The sequence below is a fragment of the Rhopilema esculentum genome, chromosome 3 (genome assembly GCF_057945365.1).
Source record: "Rhopilema esculentum isolate cy_ngs chromosome 3, ASM5794536v1, whole genome shotgun sequence".
NCBI classification, from domain to species: Eukaryota; Metazoa; Cnidaria; class Scyphozoa; order Rhizostomeae; family Rhizostomatidae; genus Rhopilema; species Rhopilema esculentum.
The window spans coordinates 3,166,626-3,188,582 of NC_142817.1; the positions used below are offsets into that span (position 1 = coordinate 3,166,626).

At 36.5% G+C, this 21,957-nt stretch overlaps 2 protein-coding genes across 2 annotated transcripts; both read right to left on the reverse strand.

Moving 5' to 3' along the window:
* Window positions 1-1,519: 1,519 nt before the first annotated feature.
* LOC135692724 (inactive selenide, water dikinase-like protein) lies at window positions 1,520-8,598 on the reverse strand. Its single transcript, XM_065211005.2, has 4 exons — window positions 7,981-8,598; window positions 4,113-4,203; window positions 3,139-3,451; window positions 1,520-1,951 (listed from the first exon to the last, which is right to left on the reverse strand). The coding sequence occupies exons 1-4, from the start codon at window positions 8,562-8,564 to the stop codon at window positions 1,797-1,799; spliced, it is 1,143 nt and encodes a 380-aa protein (XP_065067077.2). The 5' UTR covers window positions 8,565-8,598; the 3' UTR covers window positions 1,520-1,796.
* A 2,928-nt stretch (window positions 8,599-11,526) lies between these two features.
* Window positions 11,527-20,531, reverse strand: LOC135692733 (protein Wnt-16). Its single transcript, XM_065211015.2, has 4 exons — window positions 19,186-20,531; window positions 14,998-15,260; window positions 13,845-14,119; window positions 11,527-13,394 (listed from the first exon to the last, which is right to left on the reverse strand). The coding sequence occupies exons 1-4, from the start codon at window positions 19,266-19,268 to the stop codon at window positions 12,765-12,767; spliced, it is 1,251 nt and encodes a 416-aa protein (XP_065067087.2). The 5' UTR covers window positions 19,269-20,531; the 3' UTR covers window positions 11,527-12,764.
* Between the last annotated feature and the right edge of the window lie 1,426 nt (window positions 20,532-21,957).

Sequence of the window (21,957 nt, forward strand, 5' to 3'; positions counted from 1 at the left end):
ATCATGGAGATAGTTAAGTATATTCTGCATAGTAAATTCTTTAAGGCATGGGTGTAGTGCTAGGGGGCTCAGAGGGGAGCTGGATCCAACGTTTTAATGCCGAAATGCGGCCAATTTCTACTTTTGCTTTTGCAAAAATGTTTGTAGGAGCCCCTCCTCTTTATTTTGATAGCACTACACCCCTGCTTAAAGGAAGATCTCTCTCAACCTAGCCTGTGCGCAATCTTTTTGCTGTTGCTGTCTTGGAAATGGACAAATGTTTACAGTCGCCGTTCAGCAACAGCAACAAAAGATTGCGCGAAGGCTATCTCAACCGAGATAAAAGCACCCCCTTAAGATTCCTTTCATGCTCCGCTGTTCCCTTTATACTTTCTGCGTGCTCTCTGGAAGCCCTAAGCGACATTGCCCCCGCCCACTGTCCCCGCCCCTGTCCACGCCCATTCTCCCCGCCTACTGTCCCCGCCTACAAGGTACTTTGCCGCGTTGTTGTTGCAGTCCTAGAATGGTAGAAAAAATGGCGCATGAAGAAAGCTTGGGCGACACATTAATGCGTTGTGGGTTGTGGCTTGGGGCCGTTTTCCAAATGATTTGTATACTAGCTGTTATTTTCATTCCATCGAAAAAGGTTCATGAATTAGAGGAACATCATGCCGAGTATTCTATTGCCGAGAAGCCCAAGCAAAAAGAGGTTCGACAAAAAACAAAAGGGATGAGAAAAAGACGCTGAGGAGATTGCCTTAAAGTTTAAACACAGTCGACAAATCCTAAAAGAGAGACCACTGCTGGATGTTTACAGCTTGTCTACCATGTAATAATTATTCGCCAGTGAAATTGCAGAGGCCACAATAATAAACACATTGTCAAACAAAGCACCCTCTGGATGGATAGCTAGAAACACAAGAGACCTTGTAAAATAGCCTGTTGCATGCACTGCATACAATGCAAATTATACAAACATACTTTTAAATTGATTTTTGAGTAGTGGGGTAGCGAAAGGTTTGAGGTGTGATTAGTGAATTATGTTTATGTATATTTGTGAATATTCAGTTTGTGTCCGATACTGCTTGTTTGTATATAACGGTTTATTGTCAATTGTCGCATATTTTTCACCATTCTTGTGCTCTCATTGCATACTATATAAATTTCCAAAATTACAAATTATTGGGAGCTTTGGGTAGTGAGAAATGTGCCATGATTGACCTAGCACCTCCGGGTACCAAACAAATTTACATTTACATTTACAAAAACCTGTCCCATAGAAAAAATTGTGTTAGAAACGTATCTTAACTATAGAACTTTAGATAATTAAAATTCTGATTGCCAGTCAAAGTTTGAACTATCAGACATCTAACTATTAACACCTATACAGTTCAGTATCTTCCCATTGGATTCAGTATTTTCACTACCAAACAACAATACTAAAAATATCCTTTAGAATTGGATGAGTTTCTCAACCAAGTTCTTTGACATTGCAACTATATGACTATTAAAGCAGAGCCCATCCAAAAAGCACAAAAGCTTAATCACTTCATGAACAACTTTATTTCCATCAGTCTAACCAACAATTGTTCAATGTTTCTGGAAAAACTTCATAAAAAGCTGTTACATGATAACTTGATTATAACCTTAATTATCAACAAATACTGAAACAGTTCATTCAAGACCAACCATTTCATGTAAAAGTACAAAATATGTCCAAATAATAGTAATATGGGGGCAATTCTTAACTGCCATTGATTTTAATAATATAGTAATGAAATTAATCTTTTAGACTATCAAAACAAGACCAAATAACACTAAACCTCAATTATCTCAAAGTTTTCTGAAAGTTTTGCTTCCCGTTCACCTTGAATCACTTCACCAATTATCCATGCTTTACTTCCATCAATATTCTCCAACTCATTACAATATTCCACTGCATCAGAAGGGGCCATACAAACAAGAAGCCCACCTACAAATACAAAGTAGCTATCTTGAAAATACTGCTTTTTAAGAGCTGTATTAAGACACAATTTTCAACATACTACGCTCAAACATGAAATAATTGATTTGTTTTTTAAAATCATAAAAAAGTGGCAACTAATACCCAACAACCCTTCAAAGAGTGGCAGACACTCTGTCAATACTGGGGGCAAGCCTATTGTTTTGATAAGATGACATCACATTCTCCCACTGTTGTAGAACAAATGACCATTGTCTTCCAAAATATTTGGGGGACAGATCCCTCTCCCCCTTAGGTGTCTGCCATTTTCTTCAAAATCCTGAATGGCAATCAGATAACAAAACAGAAAAGGCTATTAGAACTTCTGGATCATTACAATGAAAGAAGCTGGCAAATGGAGTTATCAATATAGCAACACGACAAACCAGTCCAGTGTTATCTAGAGAATGACTCTTGATTTACTTCTGACTATTTTAAAGGCCCAGTTAAAGGACCATATTTGTTCACCAATATTAATAATTATCTAAGGAAAGAAGAAATTCTCTGCATAACTATTGTGACTTGTGTTTCAGCCACGCATGAAAATGAAGTATACACATTTTTCTATAAGAATACCTATTTTTTGCTAAGCCCATAAATTCCAAAATTTTTTGATGTTGAGCCTAAGATTATTGTTAAATAACCCTTAAGCAACACAAGGTGAATTACATTATAGTGTTAATAATTCCCAAGCTGCATGCCTCTATATGAAGACATATAGTGTGAAACTATGGTGTGAAGCAAATTATTGCTTTCCAAAAAACTCAAATTTAATTCTTGGTGAAGCTTGAGCCTTGCATTATCCTTAAATTATTCTTTAATTTCAGTGACTGAGCTTTATTATTCTTATGTACTATTATTACTCTTATGTATATTCTTATAAAAAAGTGTGTATGGTATTTTTACCTATAGAATATTCAACAGCACAAATATCAAATAGATATATGATGAAAAAATCTGACCATGTAACAGGACATTAACAGTTATGGTGCCATTTTTTAAAATGATATAATGCAAAGTGTATTTGAAATTGAAAATACCAGCCAAAATTACTGAATAAGTCTTCATACTTAAGGCTAAAAAGCTAGCATTTTATTCAGTACCCCAACAAAATACAAAATTTAAAGCTGAAAAATATGAAAGAAGTGTTAAGATACCAGATGTTTCTGCAGAATATCCTTCCAGTAATTTGAAGTTGATTCCACAAGCTTTATAAACAGCTGTCATGTTTGCAAGAATAGGGAGTTTGTTGATAATAAACGAAACTTTCTCCTTTTGATTCAAAACAAGATTCTTAGCATGACCCAATATTCCAAATCCAGTTACATCAGTGGAACAATGTGCATTGTACTTGTGCATAAGTTTTGCTGCATTTTTATTTAAACAGGCCATAGAGTGCATGGCCTTCTTGTAGGCAGTTTTCACTTCAGAAACAGACACTGTATGTTCAATTTTCTTCCACATCTCAGGCTTTGAAAAAGGAAATTTTTCATTGCAATAAAATCTAACTTGTCTTCAAAGCAAGTCAGTTTGTTAAGTTTATGGGTTCTTTTGATAACAGAAATAAACAAGCTTTTTCCCACAAGCTACACAAAATGCATTGCTAGAGTACAAATATTTACAACTCACACACTAAAAGGAATTGCTTTTTGTAATAGATAACTCAATGCTGAAATAAACATAATTATATACCTAGCATAATAAGATAATAACATTAGATAACTCAATACAAAACCTAACATGTTACAAATTGAAGCATTAAAAAATCATAATCATAATCAGAAACAAGGATGACTTGTGTATAGCTAGAAAAATTTTTCAATGAGCATACAGATGAGTGTGTTCAAATGCTATGCCTGGCTTAACACTCTAACAATGACACATTTCTTGGTAATGTGCTTACAAAGAAACTTAGCTTCTAAACAAATGCTTCTGAATCTTTAAATATAATAGTATTGGAGCCTTTTTACATTGCAAGATCAAATTGTATATTTGCAAATGCATTCTTTCACAGATTTTAAATTAAATATGCACAATAGGTTTTTCAATTTATTTCACAGAATTATGCTGCTTTTAAAAAACAACCATTAAATAAAAGACTGGAAATTCAGTTGTTGAGAAAAATTTTTACCTGTTCTATCCATTGGTGTGCATTAACTGCTATTTGAGTTCCTAGTGGCTTGGTTAATACTATTACATCACCTGCAACAGCATTCTCTGGCCTAAAAGTCACAAAAAAGTTTTGTGATAAGCTTCAAGACAAAATCCATGTTTGAAATAGAAAAATTTTGTAATAGTTAACTCACTTAAAATTTTCATAAAGCTTGAAAACATTCATTCAAACATTAAGATGAAAAAAAATCTCTTCTTATGCAATTTATCATCAATGGTAATACGAATCAATATTACTTCTTGCAAACTAGCAATGATCTGCAACAGTGTAAATGTTAGTAACGATCTAAAAAGTGATTCAAAAAATCCAATCAACCAGTCCAACTGTAAGTTACGCTCGCCACACCAATAGCATAAGTGATTGTAAAATAAACATATTTAGAAGACAATTGGTGATTGTGTTTGTCATTATTTTGTTAGGTGTTTACATCTACAGCTGCCAAGGTCTAAGAATATTTTTTATTAGAAAAAGATGTGATAACCCTAACAACTTCAAAACCAAAATCAACACCCTTTCAAGGCTTTTGATATGAATGTGGACTTATGCCAATGGTTTATCAAAAAAACTAAGAAGACTATTGTACTTACATAAACTAATAAACATGGAAGAAACATGTTTAACAAAAGAAGTATACCAAAAACAAAAGCACCTTAACCTAAGAAATTGTTGGTATGATGAAATAATGAATGACTTGATTGAACTAAATATACAATATTCAGAAAACCAAATTTCAGATCTATCAAGGAAAGATTGAAAAAAATAGTAAAAAGCAAAATCACAGGTGACGTTGATTAAAAAAGGCAATTTTGGAATAAAAGAATATATAAAACATTAAAAGGGACCAACGTTACTAAAATTGAAACTAAACATGACCGATTTAAAAGCCAATTACAAAGGAAAGTATGATAATATAAGTTGCAGAAGGTGTGGATTACATGAAGAAAACTTAGAACAATTATGGCAATGTGAAAAATTCAAAAGTCAAAGGAATGGAACAAATTCTAAAAAGCAACGCAAAAGGCCTGATAGAAATTGAGGGATTGGTTGAACTTTTCCAAACCTAAGTGAAAATTAGCCTGTCGTACTATACTGCACATAACGTCTTTCATGGCAATTCTGTGTTTGTGCTACAGTAACTGCTCCAAAACGGAGATTTGGCAAGATATATTATTGGTGAAAACATAGTGACTGTTCTTCAAGCAAGGTATCATTTAATTTCAAGTTTTGTCTGTGAAGACAGCATATGAATCTGAAGAGAGGGAAATGTGTTCTTCTCTTTTGAAAAAAATGATTCACAGATGAATTTTAAACTATTTGTAATTTTGATAAGCTCTCCCCCTGTCATAATATTGGCTAACACCATGCACGCCTTGTTAGCCTAGAGGCAGAAATCTTAGGGACTGAAGTCATTGATAAACCGCATGAGTGAGGCAGCCATGTAGCTGCAGGAAGGCACGAGGGGCTGTGCCCCCTAAATGAAAATTTTGACAACAACTTGACCCCTCTAGCTACAGTTTGCCCACCCTAGCCAACATTTACAGCTACATGGTAGGCGTGGTGCTGTGCCCTGGAAAAATTGCACTGGAAAGCAATTTTTCCTCTGCACACTAAGACTCTAAAGTCATTCTTAAGTCAAAACACAGGTGTAGGGTAACAAGAAAAATTTGAGTATCAATTCTGAGTCTTCAATTGAAAACAGAATGAAACTTCTCTTGTGAATATCGCATTTTTGCCAGTAATACACCAAATTTTCTAGACAGTACCTAGACCGGAAAACTTGCTCTGTACATACCAGATATTGCCCCTATAATTTTTAGTGCATCCTACAGATTTGAACAAGAAATTATAATTTGCTGCTGTTGCGTAATTCAATTTTTTGCCTAGTTTTGTGTTTGTTATACAGGCCTTCCACGGAAAGGCGTGTGATCGCACTTGCACACGCTGATACACGCCTCCCCATACCGAGGAGTGTGTTTAACCGCACACCTATTTTTGTAATCATTCATTTGTTTTTTAACCAAAGCACTGGAAACTAATTAGGTGACAAAAAAACAAGAAATTGTTTTGTGTTTTTAATTTTGATGTGTTTCGCCGGTCCTGCCTACCGTCACGAGTACCGTCCTGGGTCATCGTAATCATTTTGAAGAGCTGTTGTGACGACACTTTAATGCAACTAAACACGGACCAAATCATCATAGTATCGGGGCTAGTAGTGGTCCGGTAAACTTCATTCTTACATCTTAGGCTGCATAAACCATGATTATACGACAATTTGCAATCATCTTTTAGCCCAGTGCTTGTAAAAACTAACTCACATTTTCATTATAGACTTGTGTTAGCATGCACATGATTCTAAAATACCTTTTTCAATTGGCAAATTAAGTTGAATTTTCAAGCAAAAGTTTTGTGCCGTATTTCTTCTGCTCTATACTCGTAAATTTGAAATGTTATGTAAAGAAATGTAACTTCAGCAAGAAATGTAAAGGGGTCCACGACAATAAGCAATATGTAACAAAGATTTGGAGCAAGTTGTGTGCAAAGAAATATCAGATCGTCACGCATCCATCATTTTAAGGAGCTGCTGTTTTTTTGAAAGCCTTTGCCAATGGCCCCTTGCTTGAAAGCTCGCTTTCTGTATGCTATTCTTTTACGCCAGTGGTTTTGTACCAGTTGCTACCGCCAGCTGGGTTAAACATAAACGGAGCGCGATGTATCGCTAAACAACCCTCCCCAGAAGGGCTTGCGCACTATGGCATAATTGTCCAACGATTATGTCCCGTTCTTCCATAAATTATTCAATGATGTATCGCTTTCATATGAAAGCGGAAACATTGGAAAACAGCAGTTTTGGGTCCAAAGATTTGGAATTCTCGTCCAAATGAAATAAAATCATCCAAAAATGCAAAGCAATTGAAAGTTCTTAGCTATATATAAAAGATTGTTATTTCGAAAACAAATGCGCCTGTAACGCTTGCAGTCAATGACTTCCATAATGCAATCTCTTAAATTGCTTCATGTTAGTGTTTATTAGTGTTCACACTATTGTCAAACCAACAGTAAAGAAGGTATTTTTATTTTTATATTATTATTACACATGGAGACATCTGCAATAGAATTGTTCTGTTTCAACCGTATCGTGCCGTTTTCAAATCATACCATTTTCAAAGCTGTTTTCATATACCTTTTGATAGGACACGATTGAAAGTTGGGGCCAAAATTTTAACTTCTTTCAAGGGTTTCATGAAGACTGCCACCATGGTTGGTGGCAAGAGGGATTGCTGGTTACTGCATCTAAAATACTTTCAGCATAAAATTTAGTAAAGATCTCTGGCAATATCCAAACCCTTCCTTTATCGTTTTGCCACCAGAAATATTTATTGCTAAAGTTGTGTGAAAACTGAAGAAATGACTTAAGAATGGGTGTTTTTGAAGGCTCCATACACTATGTAATTAAACCTTTGTAGAAATAAGACAAAATACCAATAGCACTAAATTACACGCCTAAAACAGCCAAGGAGTGCGAAATGCCACACTTGTGCTAATTTATTCCCCGGAAGGCCTGCTATATATTAATATATACATCTTACAAGGGAAGCACTAATTACTGTTATTTTTTGCTACAACTGCACAAAAATTCACTAACTGGTTTTTTCTGTGCAAATATCAAAGTTTCCAATTCAGGACAGAGTATGCTGTAAAATTTCAAAATTTCACCCTCTTTAAAGCATAGAAATGAGTTGGATGGAACTTGAATAAGGGCACAAAGAATCTAAAGCAAAATTTGGGGCTCAGTAGCCTTAAATCTGAAACAACATTTTCAACTTACAAAATAACTTCATTTTCTGTTACAACGCTGCTAGCCACTCCACCAATAATATACCATGGGTTTAACACAGTCTGCCCACCATTAACTGTCGTGCCTGCTTCTCTAGCTAGGTCACTAAAGCCTTGTATTATCAGTTTGGTTACCACTTCTCTTTCCTTTGCCGTTAAATCTGTGCATACACCGAGAAGCATCAACATGTTATCACATTCTGAAACACCCATTGCATACAAGTCACTTAAAACATTCGCACACGCAATCTTCCCTTGAACATATGGATCATCGACAAGTGGATAGAAAAAATCTGTTGTTTGTACGAGATGTATGCCTTTGTGACGGGTTGCCACCATACAGCTATCAAGACCAATGCCCAAAACGACATCCAGTTTGGGTTTCTTAGGCCCGGTCAGTCCAGCATTTAGCCCATTTTCTGTCGTATGGTCGGATCCAAGTCCCTCGAGTAGCTTTTTCAACTGCTCTTGAGGGACTTTGCAACCTCATCCTTTAAGCTTTGTGTAATTAGTCAATCTGAAATCACTTTTCAAGCCATGTTCTTCAGGTACAAACTCTCTCATCTCTTCCGCCATTTCTGAGAAGAAACAAGTGTGAGCCTCTGTTTCAGAATGGGGAAGAACATGCGATGTGTGTTCCCGGTCGGTTTACGTGTCAAGACAAATTTTTGGCTTGATACAGTATTGTCATCAACCAACTTATCATCAGGCTTGCAATTCAGATTAATGATAATTAAAATTCGAGGATCATGTCGATCAGATCTGTAAAAAATAGTTAAAATCCTAAAAGGGTAGCAAGACAAATAGGTGAAAGATAGAAAAATTAGCTATTGCCCATTAATGTGGAAGTTACGGTGGCCCACAGGTGCCACGGCAAAACTTACTTTCTCACGGCAAAACTTTCTTTCTCACGGCAAAACTTTATTTCTCATGGCAAAACGTTACTTCTCACGGCAAAACTTTCTTTCTCACGGCAAAACTTTCTTTGAATTTAATTGATTCCTCAAATTTAATTTATTTTGAATATTTTATCTCGTGACATTGGATTCTCGTCGTCGTATTGCTTTGTTCCTGTTGCTTTTCTAACATAGGTGTAGTAGACAAGGGTCTGGGGAGATAAGGGGGCTGCAGCGGCAACTGTAGTTTCCCAACTTTGAAAAGTTTCCAAAAAAGCGATAATCAGGCAGAAATCTACCATGAGTCAGTCAGGCAAAATTTTCATAAACAATGGATGTAGTTTGTTGGGCAACCACTTCGATTTTTTTCTCCCCTTATATTATGCCCATGCTTATTATTTCATTTCTTCATTCATTGTTATTACTATTATTCGAAAAATTAAGTACCTAGCCATCAACCCACCCTGTGAGTAATACGATATGATATTATATTAAACACAATACCCAATTTATAGGTTTTTTACAAGCCACAATCGAGCGTGCCAAGTGCACGTACGAGATTTTTTTGCACAAATTTTATGTGCACGCCAATTTTCAACGAATTGATCTTTTTCACTGCTTTCAAAACAAAGGAATCAGAGACCTTGCATGAGGTACTGTTTCGTTGAGATAGGCATATAGGCCTAGCCTAGCCCAACCTAGATAAATTTAGACCATTTCTGGGCTGTCTTTCTGCAAGAATTATCAAGAGAAGATGTAGGTATTCGCAAATCTGCGAAGTTTAAAACGTCTAAAGCATTGATTAGATCCAAGTATCACGTACACAACATCACGTAAAGAAAGTTTTGCCGTGAAAAAGAAAGTTTTGCCGTGAGAAAGAAAGTTTTGCCGTGAGAAAGAAAGTTTTGCCGTGAAAAAAGAAAGTTTTGCTGCGAAAAAAGAAAGTTTTGCCGTGGCACCTGTGGGCCACCGTAGGAAGTTATGTGGCAATAGAAGCTAAAAAAACTAGAGAAAATTTACGTTAGGAAATAAAAACTAGCCTACTCGCTCTTTTCATTTTCGACTTTATACAAAGATTGACTTGCTGACTCGAAGAAACTGCTAAAATTCGTTAGAATGTTGGCATTTTGAAATGCTTCAGACCAGGGCCCACGCGACAGGAGGGCCAGGAGACCATGGCCTTCCCACCTTTTTGTGAATGAAGGATTAAAATCAGCTCAAATTTTTTTAAATGGATAAATCTGTAGATTACAACGAATACATTGAACCAAAGTCCCATAAATAAAATGACGCCATCAAAATTTTTCTCGCAATTGGAGCAAAAGATTGTGAGAGGAAACTTTCTTTGCATTGCTGCCCCCACCAGTTCAGAGTAAGTGGGGCGCGCCCTGCCGACATACAAAAGCAGGTGTTCAGAAAGTCTTGCACAGCTTTAATTAGTTTTAATCATCGTTTTATAATTATCTTTTTATTATTTCTTTTTAATCGTGAGAAATAATATAATCTTTCAATGGAACTCAAGATAATTTTCTTAATGTAGTCGTTCAAAATCTAATTCTAGTTGGAACACACCTAACAAGGAAAGGTGGTTATGTAATACGCCTTTTCTAGATTCATCATGTGGTCCCTTCTCTCTTAACCTGTGGCACGTTTCCTCCAAGACATAATATTTCAAACAACATCTTTTTCAGGAAATGAGAGGTTTTCTCCAAAAATATACAACTAAGGAACAAACCATGTATAAACTTTCTAATATGCAACATATTTTTTGTTAGGTGATGGGCATGTAGCTAAAAATTTTCTCAAGTGCATCTGACTGACACAGAACTAAAGATACAATTCTGGTTTGATTTATTTTCGCTTGACCAGGCAACCAAGTTAGTTTAAAATGTAGTGAATGAGGAACACCACAACGCACCGAGAATAAACAGCAACAAACACAAGTATGGCTAATATTTTGCCCCGGCATACGGGGCTTCATCAGAGCAAAAGTAAACGGGCTAAAAATGTAGAAGTTAGTTTACTTAAACGATTTTATAACGATGTATCCTACACGGCATATTTCATCAAGAACAATTAATCAAGGCTGGGCAGGGAATAATAGTTGTGAAAACCAAACAATTTAGCAATTTTCAGCAGTAGTGAGGCCTAGACAACACATTCCTCTAATGAAAGCTTTACTCAGATGGCCCTGTGATGACTTGAATATGGCGATGTTTATACTGGGCTAACCTTTGCTAAATTCTCAAATCGTAAGAATGCATTCTTGTTTGAAATGACCTTATTTAATCTTAATTATTCCAATGTTGCGTATCGTATATAAAGTTCTGCTACTAGAAACTCCTGTTAACCCGTATACAAAGTGCGTCGAGTTATTTGTGCCACCTTGGAAGCCTACAACCGTTTTTCTCAAATAAACCTCTCCGTCATATAAACGCTTTCTCTTTAGGCCCAAAAATGAAGATGACTCTTTCCATAATAAGACGTCACACACATTGAGGTTTGCCATTTTTGGCGGTACAAAATACATTTTTTTGCAGGCACATTGAAGTTTAGACTTTGTGTTCACTTTAACATAACAAATTTCGTGAAACAAAGACTCCAGGATAAAATATTAACAAGGATAGCTTCGTGGTCCCAAAACTCATTTTTGAAACGACACACTATAATTTTTTTCGTTCAAAACGAATTTGTCTGTACGTTGACTTTTTCCCGAGCACTGATTCGAGCTTGACTAGGAAGCATTCACAAGAAACTCACTATTGATGTTTGGTTTTTATAAGATAAATAAGTGTAATTTACATGCTAAGATCATTTCCGAGATTTTGAGACAAAAGTGATATTTACTTAAAAACATCGATAGATAAATGTCTATAAATTAATTATTCAGGCAATACTAAATTACTAACAGTTTAACATTCTGAGGCATGTGCTATTTACAGTGACGTAATATCGACTAAAAATACATATTTGCAATGTTCTACCTTACGCTTTTGACAATATGACGTTGCTATAACTACGGCCCTCGGCTAAAGCATTTAAATTGCATAACAGGCCTTCTAAACCTAGCCTTTGGGTGATACAAAGCATTGGCCAAAAAGGGTCTTATGTTTTTGCTATTAGTTATTAGCAAAATATCATTCTGGCCACTTCTCGGGCCTGGATATTACATATTTTCGTTAAGCCCATTGCTCGGATGGTGAAGGAAGCTTTAAAGCTGAGAATAAAATCTACGAGATTAAAAATTTTTTCACTCTCACCAGTAGATGTTTCAGCTTGGTTTTCGAGGTATCCAACCTCAGTCACATTCCCTTTTTAGCACTCAACTCACAAATTCTTTAGCCAACTGAGTTTTTTCGTGGGCTTCGCAAATGGTGCGATCACAAATGTTATTACGCTTTAACTATCAATTTCATATGCTTTCTATTCTTAATTCTTTGGCTCACATTTCAAGTTCAAAAATTGTACCATAACCCACTGTTGAGGTTAGAGTGAAAATTTCGTTGGATTGTAAGGCCCTTAGCGTTTCACCCCTATCGCCTTATCCCCTTTGGTTCCACAAAAAATGATAACTTAGAACTATTACATACAGCACAACAACTTCAATATAGCCTTTTAATTCGACTATTAGCTGCATGTTTGCGCTTAACAACGACCGTATTGCATCTATAAGCTATTAATGGAGGCAGTCCAACGGATTTTACAGTATTTTCCTTACATGGAACCTGCACATAACCAAGACTCCCATTAATTTCGCGAGACTTTAGCAACTGTACCGCCTACAGATTTGAAATGGGGTCCTCAGCAGCAGCCGTCAAGGACTACCAATGCCTTAAATGGTTTCTCAACTCTTCGGCCAAACTCGTCTATTCGAGGATGTTCACGGTTTTTGGTGTGACGTCAGCTGATCGAGCAAATGAGAATTTTTATCTCGCAGTGATGACAATGGTACGGCAAATTTCCCTCTTTTTTGTCTTCGTCGCACCATCCAAACGTATTTACAGTAGTACTTGTAGATTTCACGCGTCTCACACTTGATAGACAACCTGGGCATAAGTGTGATTTTGCAGTTCTTTTTATCGATTTCTGGTATTATCATGTATCCAAACCCGCAGCAAAGTATATTGCAACTGTCAAACGCTTTTGCATCTGGTCGACACGGCCGTCCTCCGATTCCTCCCCAGTGGTATGCTTTCTGCGGTTCGCAGTGCAATGGACTTGCCATGTAGTATACCAGCTCTTTCCCATTGACCTCCGGCGGAATCTTGGGTTCTGGTATAAAAACAGTTTTGCCTCCAGATATCTCAGGGGGATATGTCGCCCTAATTATGGCACTTCTTGGCTTTACTGGGCTGAAAGATTTTGATTTCAAATATTTATCAACCAGGTATGTTGATATGTCTTCTAAAACCGGCAACTGTTCTGCACAAGTTGAGCTGGCCAAGCAAGGCGATGTTATAGCCCCGTGTCGTGAGCAGTCACATGCCTTGATCGTACTTTCCATTACAGCCTAGTATAGAGAAGAAGTAAATTTGTAAGTGCGTGTGACAAAATGCAAATACGTGTAACGCAAAATTCAAAAACGATTCTTTTGACATTATTCACACAAGACCGTCTATTTATCATAAAAGTGTATATGAAAACAGTTCATTTCTTTTGGAGTTCTGTTTAAAGTGCAAATATAAGGGATTCTGAGAGCATGGAATAATTTATTCATGTCAATCTGGTATTGGGATTCTTTCTATATTGTTCTAGAATCTAGGCCTTTGTGCTTTGTGGGAGAGGTCTCTCAATTAACTATTCAGTGGAGAGAAATCCTCCTTGTTAAACCTATCCAACATACAATATAGAAAGATTATTTCATTGCTCGATTTAAAGTTAAACGATCTTATATTTCCTCATTGATCATGAATCAATCAAGTGGAATCATTTTTGGGTTTATTCATTAAAGATTACTCACAACTACTCCTATTGCCGTGTTGAATCTTGCCATGAACCTGTTTGGGCTTCTCCAGTATTTACCTCCATTACCAGATAGCATGAAGGAAAAAAACAGCTTCTTTGGTATCTCCCAGTTTATGACGGAGCATGATTTTCCTCTTCCGTTACCTTGACACATTCGGTACATTTGTCCGCTTGGGCAATCAGGTATGTTCCCTCGGATACACTCTTGTGTTAGAGTCAAAAACATCCCAACAGCACCAAAGGCTTGCATTACAGCTGCCTCTTTCGTTCCTGGTTAAAAGAGGTTGCTATATTAGTCCCAGCAAAAGTATTAAGAGTATAGTATGGTGTCAGATCCTTGATGTTGCTATTATGTCAAAATGGACATCAACAACATTATGGCATAAACAAAATTAATTACACGTGAAGATTTAAACGTCAAAGATTAGGGCTTGTATTTAAACTAAAACAAGCAACATTAAAAAAGGCTTAAATATTCTAAAAATTATGATACTGATGACGTTGCTGAATGATGGTTGATGATTGTCTAATGAATGATAATTGACCAAGTACCGTAAATTATCTGAGCTACTTGTCTCAGTCTCCTATTCCTTATGCCAAGACATCCTATTTTTGAAGCAAATTTTCCGTGTCATATTGAAATAGAGGGTGGGGGCCGGCATTTGACCTTGTAACCCCTATACAGGCACCGCGGAGCGTTGAGAAAAGTGGGGGGTCTAAAAAAAGTGGGGGGGGGGGTGCTAAAACCGTATAAAAAGAGGCTTTTCTGGTAGTTTGATACTTGATATTTGGCATTTTTTGCAAAAAGTGGGAGGACTAAAGCCCCCCAGCCCCCTCTGCTCCGCGGTGCCTGCTATACTTCCCGTCATTTCCTGCATCGACAGAGACACAGTTTTTCTCTTGTATCTGCTGAAAAATATCTTTGAAATTTCTTTTTTACAGTTGAAGTTTGTAACACTTGGTTAAGCTTAGAGCACTAGACTCAAAAGCTGCTCTTTTGAGTTCTATCTTAAGCAGCAAATTTGATTATATATATTGCTTTATATTATTTTACTACTACTTTTTTAAACCCAGATACTTGAAAACTATTTAGTTGCTTGTAGTATACCAAAATTTAGATCGAAATAATCAAAGATCTAGTCACATACCAACAGCCATGGGAATCCCAAAGAACACATTGCTCTTGCTCTGCTTTGCGGTATTCGTACAATTCCACCTCGTGTACGAGTTGTTCTTAAACTTTTCCACACAGGCACTGATTCCCTCTTTAAAACCTTTCTCCAATACTTTGACGACACTGGGTTTCTGAACGCAGAAAACAGCTTGACGACGATTCAACTTGGATAGGCCTCTACAATACGATGTTGCATCCTTGACATCGAAACTGTTGCTGCTGAAAAGCCGGGCTTGTCTAAAATAAATCGAAAGATCGTGTTAAATATTACCAAAGATTTAGCACAGATACTTGATTCTCCTGTGTGCAATCTGCTGGTCCTTTTTATGCATTAAACACAAGCGAGTCAATTGCGAGAAGGGTCAGTCTGAAGAGATCTTGCAGTTTACTAGGCCTCTCCCTTTTCTGAAGAGTGAGTTGTTCCAACATGAATTGAGGCTTGAAATGCTTCGGGTAATCATCTGAAAATATTGAAGGTAGATATGATGCGATAGGAAGGTGAGGTAGCTAGAAAAAAGATGGACTACAAAACACTAGGCCTATTCTGTTCTTAACAATGTTTGTCTATTCCACCGATTCACCGATTTCCCGATTCCTCCCTCCCCCAAGAGCCCCTTTCATATAATCCCACGTAGGAAATGTTTGGATGCATAATCATGCTTTTGGCATGCGAGTGAATCGATTATATATAACGATTATATATTAAGATGCTTAAAGATGTTCTAGCTTTAGCTTTTTGACTCTGAAGGTTTTACAATAATTTCCTGCAAAGAAGAACTAACTTTTTCAAGAGTCTGGCCCTTTCCTTTTAAACGGGCATGCATTAGATTCAAACAAAATGCTTTAAAAAAGGTTTTATCTGAAAGGTTTTCTTGTTCAAAGATGCCTGAAAAAAGCAACGGTTTGTTGCAAAAGCGGTTCAAGGAACATTCAACTTTAAAATAAGACTCCGGCAATCTGTAAGGCAAAAAAGATTGCTAAGGGCAAGGTGCTTTCATAGATTAATCAATGAAAAACAGCCTGTAAGTTTTTAGTTCTTCTTTGCAGGGATAAACTGAATTATGAAGTAGTCTACATGCTAAAGCCACCGTTCTGAAGCACTGTCAAAATGTGCGTGATGTATTTTAAGATGCATTATAAATGGGTGGTGATGATGTTTGGCGGCAGAAACCAATACCTCTTGTAACTTCGATGCATTGCTTCAAGACAAAAACCTAGATGAACATCTCTTTGGAAGGCTATCCATAACAAATATATCCTGTACCTTATCAAGGATGTTAAAATATTCTTAAATGGATGATACGTGAAAACCAGGCGACTCTTCACAGACAGCTATCGTCTTCGGAGACAGAAGCAACATTTCCTATATCAATGAACGATCTATAACTTCCATTACTTGTCAATTAGTGGCTTAATCATAGCCAAATTAAGAGACAAGGAATCATTTTCATTATCGGTAATGTAGCGTAATAAAAGAATAAAGAATGGGAAAATTGTATTCCATGGTGCTCCAATGAACTTGAGCGCCCAATACCCACATTCTCTTGCGCAAAGAGGCGTCAACACTGGATAGTTAACATTTATCCTTATATTTCTCACGGTTATCGCTTTGTATTATGGGATTCCTTACATCTCTTTTACGTCATATCTGTGAATCACGAAGCTTTGATTCTCTCGAAATTCCAAATATGCAGTAACATTGATAAACTTTTCAGAATCCAGTAAAATGGCTGACGTTGGACGGCTGACGATAACCAGGAGGTCATGGCAACGAAAACGCCTGTTTCTTATTGTTTTAGTTTAGGAAGGTTGTAAACTTCCGTGGCGTCTCCAATCTGTTATCCTCTTACGTGAAAATTCTTATGTTTTTCTAGATGTTTAAAAGTGGGTTTCTTTGACAATCTTTGATCTTAGAAGGTTTTTTTATAAACCCCAGATACTTTTGACAAGGCTCGATTTGCTATTTTTCTTGATAATACGAGGCTCGAGTGCTCTCAATGTCGTCCTTATAATACGAGGCTCGAGTGCTCTTAATGTTGTCCTTATTTCAACGTTGAGCGTTCTACATATTATCAATTGTTGCTATGACCACTTACTAGCAGTTTTTCACGACATTTTTAGTACACGGTTGATTTTTTGATAAAAACTCCTCTGCTTTGTTAAAAATAAATGAAATTTTCAAAAAAGACATCGTATTTTCTTCTAATTCTCTCGTATTTTCTTCTAAGACTGGACCTGTTCATTCGCTGTTTTTATTTTTTGGCAAAAGGAGCCTCGGTCTTCGTATAAAAAGTGCCCTCGTTAAAATCTGCAGACGCCAACTAAGGTCTACTAGAAGCTGTAAGCTTAGAAGCAAAAGATAAGGGGCTTTATATAAAATGGTCGAACAAGGTACTAGCGCTAAATGCTGCTTTTTCATAACATTGTCTAGCGAATCGACTTTAATTATCCTGAACTCTAGGGGCTCAGGCAAAAAGGCCTTATTTGTCTTATATGATTGTATAAACTACAAGAAGCCACTGAAGATACTAACGAGCTTCATAAATTGGCTTAAATGCTAATAAGATCAATAAACTGCCACTTCAAACACCTCCACAAATAATTTCGCAACTTCTTGCTTGCCAGCTGAGGGTCTTGGTAAATGGCTAATGATATTAACATTAATCGGGGTTGTTGGGAAAATTATCCAGAAGGCGTGCTAGACCATTTAGAGGTGGAGCACACCTCAATTGCAATTGAACACAAGCAATTAAACATGTAATTTAAAGTGCATGATAATCAGTGCATAATATTAAGCAGTGGCACTTCCAATTTTCAACTGGATTACGAATACGAAAGCACTGGTACAATGGCTAGTACGAGAGTGGTTCTAGCCAGAGCTGAGGTGATGTAGGTTGATTGATGGCATGTTTTGTTTTCACGCCTATACACTTCATGAACATCGGAGCCAGGGAACCAGAAGCATGCACTCTCAGCTTTTCCAAAAAACTTTTCTTGGAGGTTCCCCCTTAGAAAAGTGCCTGCTAGATTTTAGAACAATTCTCTATTTCTTCGACAATTTTTAGATACAATTTTCTATTTTTTGACACGGTATCCCTTCCTACTGGTGGCCCACCAACTTTGAAATGCAATTGAAACACTCAATTATCTTACTTTATACAACCCCCTCCCCCCTAGGTTTCAATTACTGCCTCAATTTTGAAGTTCAAGTTAAGACACTGCTTAACTCTAGAACATTTTAGGGCTTGAAGGAATGAGGCTCTTTGAAGTGTTTTGATCATTCTTTTTTAAGGATTATGTGTGATTTTCAGTTGAAAATTCAGTAAAAAATGAGGCTATTTTAGAGACGCTTGAGAAAATTATTTTCGAATTGGCAAACAACAATCACATTTTCGATTGATAACGGATAAACGTTAGTAGGATAAGAAAATTTGCCAGAAAATTTCGTTCCTTTTTCATTTGAAGACAAAGCTAAAAAGTCTCGATAGATCTGATTTATGCATTTCTATAATTACTATGGGACTTCAAAATGACTAATAAAATATTTGTCTTCTGGCAGTAGCACATGGCATTGAGTTTCCGAAAGTAAAAAAACTTAGGCGCACTGGAAACTAACGTAGAGAAGTCTTATGTGCACCGACTACAAGAAACTTCTAAATAATTTCAGCATTAAAGATGTTTTACGAAAGATAAAACTTTCAGCATAATATTACCAAAACTATCAAAATATTCATTCGTTTAAAAACCTCAGAAAACAACAAGTAAGACAGGTAATTTTCGTCTTTTGGAACGTATAATTCAAAGATCTGTTCTTCTAAAATTTATTTTTATGAAAATTAGTAGTTAGTGTTTGAAAAAACTCATTATACCTCCTTTCGCTCCATACTCTCATAGAAACTCTTGAAATTAGAACATCATGCAAAAATCAAGCAAAAGCTTCTGTCTTGATTCCAACTTCCATCTATGTCTCAGTTTCTAACAATTTCTACTTTGTCCCTCAAGACGCTTCTGAGCAATATAACAACGAAGTTTTATTTAGAGAAATCCAATCTTGGAAATGTTACTTTCGTAGATTGAGTACAGCATTACAAATTTAAAACAACTTGTAAACATGTTATCATCTCGATACTGTTAAGAACAAGAGGCAAATAAGGAAACCCACCGGTTCGCCACGAGTCCTGTACCCGGCAAAATCTTCCACGTGAGAAAAAGTGCAACTTGTAACAGATAGATTCCAGTTGTCATCGTGTTGGATGAATTTTCGACACACTTTTCTGTATTGTTAATCTACTTGAAATGGTGTTTTCTGCAGTGCAGCGTTGCAAAAGACAGCTACTTGTGGTTTGATTGCAGCAGTAATGACAATATGTGTGCGTTGTGATTGTCTATTCCACACGTTAGGTGCTGGGTCTAATTAGTGTTATGTTGGAACGTAGCAATTTATAGTCGCTAATTGTTCGTTAGTATTTTTATGTGTCACTATAATTCACATTTTTCTGAAGCTGTCACATAGGCAGGTAAATGACCCTAGAGCATTGATTGATAATGCATCGTCGCCTCCCACTTCTCGGCCAAGATGTCAACTATCATGCCTTGTTTTAACCATTATGAATTGAAATAACAAGGGGGCCAAGAAATAGGCGATGAAATATCTCCGAATGGGCGGGCCCATCCTTCCTGAATCTATTATTCTGTATTTATCGTACATTCAATCATTATTGACTGCTGGCCAGAAAGGAAGATACGAGCATTCAGAAGAGGCATTAAGGGCAACATTCCAGACGCAATTCGCCTTCCTCCGATCAAAGATATTCCAGGAAAATTGCTCGAATTCCTTAGGCGTGTTTGAAGTCGAATTGTACTGTTCTTCGTGTGTATTTCGATTCTTCTATAGCACAGTTGGAAAACGTGCATATGCTGCTGCAACAAAACTGTAGAGTTGATTCTCATACCAAAAGCCTATTTCTAAGAAATAATTTGAAAAGAATCTTTCGGTTGAGGTGGATTTGTTTTTTCCTGTGAAATTGGTTGCATTGCCAATGGACTTCCATACACACTTGGATGCTGAAAAGCGTTGGGACTTGATCTAAAGATAGTTTAGATCAATGCTTATCAATATAATCAGAGGGCAGAAAATATTCACCCTTCCAGAGGGGCAAAGAACTCCATGTGAATCTCATACGACACCAACAAGAAGCTTCTTGCTTTCAAATTTGTTTTCAAGAAAAATCCTCTAAAAATCACTAAAAATCCTATTGATATGATGTTGTACGATGAACGCAAAGAATGATATAATATACCCCTCGATCATTCCTGTTGCCGGGTTGATTTTTTTTGAAACAATCAAACCAAGAGGTCTAGGTGCTTTATTCAATTTTTTTTCATTGCTAAAACTGTTTGAATTCTTGAAGAACGTCTTTTTGCTAACGCGTATGTTAATTTTCCATTTCATCAAAGCCGATGTCAATAGGGTGCATGGGAGGGCGCGTCACCCCCCTAAAAGGCTGTTTGTCGGAAAATCTGAATGCTTGTCGGAAAATTTTTGGATTCTCCCCAGTCACAAGTCGCATTCCAACGACTGGTTGATGATATTCTTCTTAGCTTTACATATTTTATTATTAGTAACTTTACTTTTAATCGATTATTTTATGTTGCATTGACTGAAAAAGCCAAAGTTGGTCCATATGGAATAATTTAGTGGTCCTTTGCCTTGACTAGTCACTTCACCATGAAGGCAACTACATCTTGAAAAAATATATCTGCATCTAAAACATAGCAAATTGGGTTGGGCTACTAGACCTATACCTAGCAAATGGGAAATGGCAAATGAGACGCATGCGTAGTATTAAATTTGTCACTGAAGTAGATATGTCGTCAGAAATAATATGGTCTCCGCCCCTCTATGTATCAATGCTGGTGTCGGCTCTGCATTTCATTGTTTTTTAAACATCACGTATTTAAGATATGAAATGAAGTTGCATAAAAAAGGAAGAAACACTTGCAGAAATTTTTCTAACATGATTAGAAAAGTTTCAAACAAACATGAAATGGAAATTTAAAACAAAATTAAACCTGTAACCTTATTCCGCTTGACCAGACTTCGATTTTCAATAAGGCTTATGCAAATCTTTAAGCGCTGTTCCTCAGGGTCCGCGCTTTGCTCCTTTTTGCTTTTTCCTCAAATTTATGATGTGCTAATCTCTTGATTGAATGATGCGAAGCTGAATGATGTGTGCACAGAGACTTTTTAGAATTTAAAATTTAATAAAAAGAATGATAATAATGATAGGACCTCGAGAAACCTTACAGAGTAGATGCTGCTCGAGAAGACGTTGTTAATAATCTCTTAGCGATCTTAAAAGCGTTAGTAAATCAAATCAATAATAATAAAATCAAATCATTATAAATCAAGTCGGAGACTATTGCCCAGTGACGAAGCCGAAGTAGCCGGGCGCTCTAAGGATTACTCAGTTCAGTTTTCTAGTTATAAGTACGGTTAAAAATATAGGCGAACAAATGACAAGCCATGCCTAATTGTGCCTGAGGGCCATGACTAAAAAATGGAAACTTTACTTTGCATATATAGAATACTTTTTTGTATATTTTAATAATATTTCATCGAGTCGAATTTTATGCCAATCCTTAATTTTCGTTTTAAAACTTCTTTGATCACCAGGCTGATCATTTTCCAAAAAAACAAATCACAGTCTATTTTTCAAAATATTTTCATATTAAAATATATGTGGCACGTTAATTCTTCACCCATCAGCCCACTCAAATTAGCCCCGTTCCCATCAATTCAACAGGGCACGTTCAAAATGATACCCAATCTTCGTGCAAATATCTTTTTTGCAATTAAGCTGTGCGCATAACTTCTAATCATATGTTTAACAAAATATTAACCCCATATCTGACCCTAGATCCTACTAGATTG